This window comes from Lemur catta, chromosome 17 (genome assembly GCF_020740605.2).
Source record: "Lemur catta isolate mLemCat1 chromosome 17, mLemCat1.pri, whole genome shotgun sequence".
Classification (NCBI taxonomy): Eukaryota; Metazoa; Chordata; class Mammalia; order Primates; family Lemuridae; genus Lemur; species Lemur catta.
The window spans coordinates 24,650,337-24,653,849 of record NC_059144.1 but is presented as its reverse complement, the minus strand read 5'-3'; the positions used below and the strand labels follow the sequence as shown (position 1 = coordinate 24,653,849).

The window sequence follows — 3,513 nt, the reverse complement described above, 5'->3', positions numbered from 1 at the left end:
TGTCCCAGCACCTCCCAAAGGGAAAAGCCATTCTCTGGTAGGACAGGACCAGAGCCTGCCGCCCCCGTCCAGCCGGGTTCCACCCAGTGCCAGTCTGGCGCAGACTGAAGGCCTAATAATGTTTGCTGGATGTCTTGAATACAAGCACCGGTGCCCAGATCTCCTTGAGGTTTCAGCGGGGCGTGCCCGCCCCCACCCCCCATTCTGGGGAGCAGAATAAGTATGAGGGTGACAGGGGACACTGAGGTGGTGGCAGCCTCGGTGAGAGAGGCAGGCAGCTCAAGAGAGAGCTGGGGGGTGCGGGCGCCTGTGCTCGGCTAATTAAACAGTGACTGTGATGAATCGGGGAGAGGCTGCTGCTTGCTAATTAAAGGTGCCGGCGTCTTGCCTGGCAAGGATGGAAGGCAGGAGAGGCTCTGGAACCTTGGCAAGGGCCAGGCCAGCAAGGACAGAGCTTGACCAAAGCCCCCACTGAGCCGGTTCTGGGCATCCTTCCCACCCTCCCAGGCCCCCTCCCCACTTCCCTATCTCTCCCACCCACCTTGCCTGAGCCTGGGGCCTCCCACTTCCCCCACCCTCCCCACCAACCCAAATCCTTTCCTGATAAGGGCCCCAGGCGCGTGTTGGGGAGGAGGAGCTTGGTGGTGACCAGCCGGGGCTGGGGGTGGACACAGAGCCTGCGAGGTACACCTTCCCATGCCCACGGCCAAGACAGACATTGGCAGTTAGGAACAAAGCCCTAAAGATGACTTATAGAGTCTTAGATTCTAAGACTCGCAGGGGGCTTTAAATATTATTCAATTTCCCTGACCAAACCTGATGTCAGCCCTGGTGTGTGAGAGAGAGAGAGAGAGAGAGAGAGAGGGAGAGCCGGCACTCTCTCCAGGCTCAGTACTCGAGTCTTGAAAAGGGAAAATTGAGCAAATGATCTCTGACCCTTGATGATTCCTGTGAAGTGGAGAAAAAGACCCCAAAGCTGCCTCACTTCGGTTCAAGGCAGGGGTGTGGCTCAGCTGCTGAAAGCACGGACTCCAGAGGCCAGACACCTGGGTTCAAGTCCCACACCTGGGTTCAAGTCCCAGCACCACCATTTGTCAGTCGTGTGACCTCGGGCCAGGGAGCTAATTGTTTCAGGCCTCAGTTTCCCTGCCTGCAAGGCTGGAGATGGTAATGCTGCCTACCTCAAAGGGTCCCTGAGAGAATGAGGGGAGATAATCCAGGTCAAGTGTTCAGCAAAGTGTCTTGTCTGACTTGAGTAGCAGCCCAAGGTCTGGGGGACTCAGGAGTGTGGCCTGGCACCTAGCACCCCCTACATCTTACCTCTGTGCATGTGGTGGCTGCAGCCTGGCACTCTGGGGAAAGGATTAGAGAGGCTAAGTGACTTGCCCAAAGCCAGCAGCCACGGAAGGGGCAAAGACAGCCCTGGATCCCTTGAGTGAGAGGGAAGAGTGGGGTTTAGATTCCCATGTTGATGTTGTTGAGCTTCTACTAGATAGAGTCCTGAACCAGCCGCCAGGGAGGAGACAGAGATGAATTTGAGACTCACCCCGCCCTTCATTGGGACCCCAGTCTGGAAGAGGAGAGAAAACACTTACAGAAATAACTAGAATGCAAAGCAAACAAGCTGGGCATCAGAGTGGTGAGGGGACAGCACCCCTCCACACAAGGGGCTGATGAAGACTCTGAGGATGGGGAGAGATGCTGCTTTGTCTTTGAGCTCAATTTGCACAGCAAAGGTTCCAATTTTATTTGAAGGGTAAAATCAGCATTAGGGGGTCATGTGGTGGTGCTGCGTGCTTTAGGAAGTTCCTGGTGGTCCCTGACATCTGTGATGCCTGCTCCTGTGGTCCTGGGATCCATCACTTGAGGTGTCCCAGAGGCTGTAGTTTCACAGACTACACTGTCCAGGACCCCCAGCATGAGGGCATCCTTGTCCACAAAGGGCTGCCATGTCCCCCCTTCCAGGTGGCCAGGCACCCACTGTGGCTGGGGACTTCCTGCTGGGCACTTTGGTGGGGAAAGGATGCAAGGATGCGGCACCAGTAAGAGGCCCAGAGATGGCGGAAACCTTCTGAGGCTGAGAAACTCTAGGCTGTTGGCCCTGACGCTGGGAAGCCTGAACCTTAGGCAGCCAACTCAAAGCAGGCTAGGTCGCTGGCCTGGAGGGTTGTGCCTCCATTCCTCCCTCCTTGGAGATCAGGGCTCAGCCAGAAGAATGGGGCAGAGGGCTAGGCGGGTTGAGCCACAAGGAAATTCTGCGCGAGCAAACCTAGCGGCTCCTGGAAAATACACACTGCCTGGGCGGCCCTAGAGCCCCTTTCACCGAGCTAGGCCAAATGCTGGTCTGGGGCGCCCTCTGGTGGGTATTCCGGGTGCTGGTGGAAGCTGAAACCGCTGTGCGTTTAAGGGTGGGTAGGGCAGGGATGGTCAGAGCTGGAAGACTCCAAAGTGGACCACTCTTTCCAAGACACAGATGGGAAAACTGAGGCCCAGAGGGGGGAACTGACTTGCCCACCGTCACAGTGGGCTCAGTCAGTGGCTGAGCCAAGAACAGAACTCGGAACTTCCTCTGCACCAGTGGCTTTTCTTAGTGTGTCTCAAGGCATCCCACGCCAGGGGAAGCGAGGCCGGGTGTCCAGAGGCTCAGTCCCCAGTGGATGTGGACAGCTGGACTACAGGCCGCACAGCATCTGTGTGACGAGGCACACAGCACTTCCCCTCCAGGGCTTGGGTCCTTCACCTCTAAAACCTGGGGTTATTATGTCGGCAAGGGAGAGGGGACTGGGTGTCCCTCTGGCGCACTGTTGGAAGTGAGGATGGAGACCAGCCAGTCTTTCAGGAAGTGCTAGGAAGAGCCTTCCTGTAGCCAGTATCATACTCAGTGGTGGGAGACTGGGTGCCTTCCCCTGAGATCGGGAGCAAGACAAGGACGTCCACTCTCATCACTTCTATCTGACATTGTACTAGAGGTTCCAGCCAGGGTAATCAGGCAAGAAAGCAAAAACTCATCCAGATTGCAAAGGAAGAGGTAACACTATCTCTGTTTGCAGATGACATGATCTTGTACATAGAAAATCCACTAAAAAATATTAGAACTAATAAATGACTTTGGCAAAGTTACAGGATACAAGATCAATATACAAAAATCAATTGTGTTTCCACACACTTGCAATGAACACTTCAAAAATGTAATTAAAGGCTGAGTGCAGTGGCTCACACCTATAATCCCAGTACTTTGGGAGCCTGAGGCAGGAGGATTGCTTGAGGCCAAGAGTTCGAGATCAGCCTGGGCAACATAGTGAGACCCCATCTCTACAAAAAAATTTTTTTAATTAGGTAGACATGGTGGCATGCACCTGTAGTCCCAGCTATTTGGGAGGCTGTGGCAGGAGGATCACTTGAACTTAGGAGTTTGAGGCTGTAGTGAGTTATGATGAGGCCACTGCAGTCCAGTCAGGTGAAAGAATGAAAACCTCATCTCAAAAAAAAAAAAACAAAACAATACCAAAAAAC

General features: G+C 54.2%; 1 protein-coding gene across 1 annotated transcript; it reads right to left on the bottom strand.

Annotated features, from left to right (window-relative positions):
* Window positions 1-317: 317 nt before the first annotated feature.
* Window positions 318-3,297, bottom strand: LOC123622246 (uncharacterized protein C20orf203). Its single transcript, XM_045528428.1, is given in 9 exon segments — window positions 318-466; window positions 469-547; window positions 549-573; window positions 575-615; window positions 618-658; window positions 986-1,046; window positions 1,182-1,193; window positions 1,900-2,007; window positions 3,250-3,297. Coding segments are annotated over 9 exon segments (564 nt in total).
* Between the last annotated feature and the right edge of the window lie 216 nt (window positions 3,298-3,513).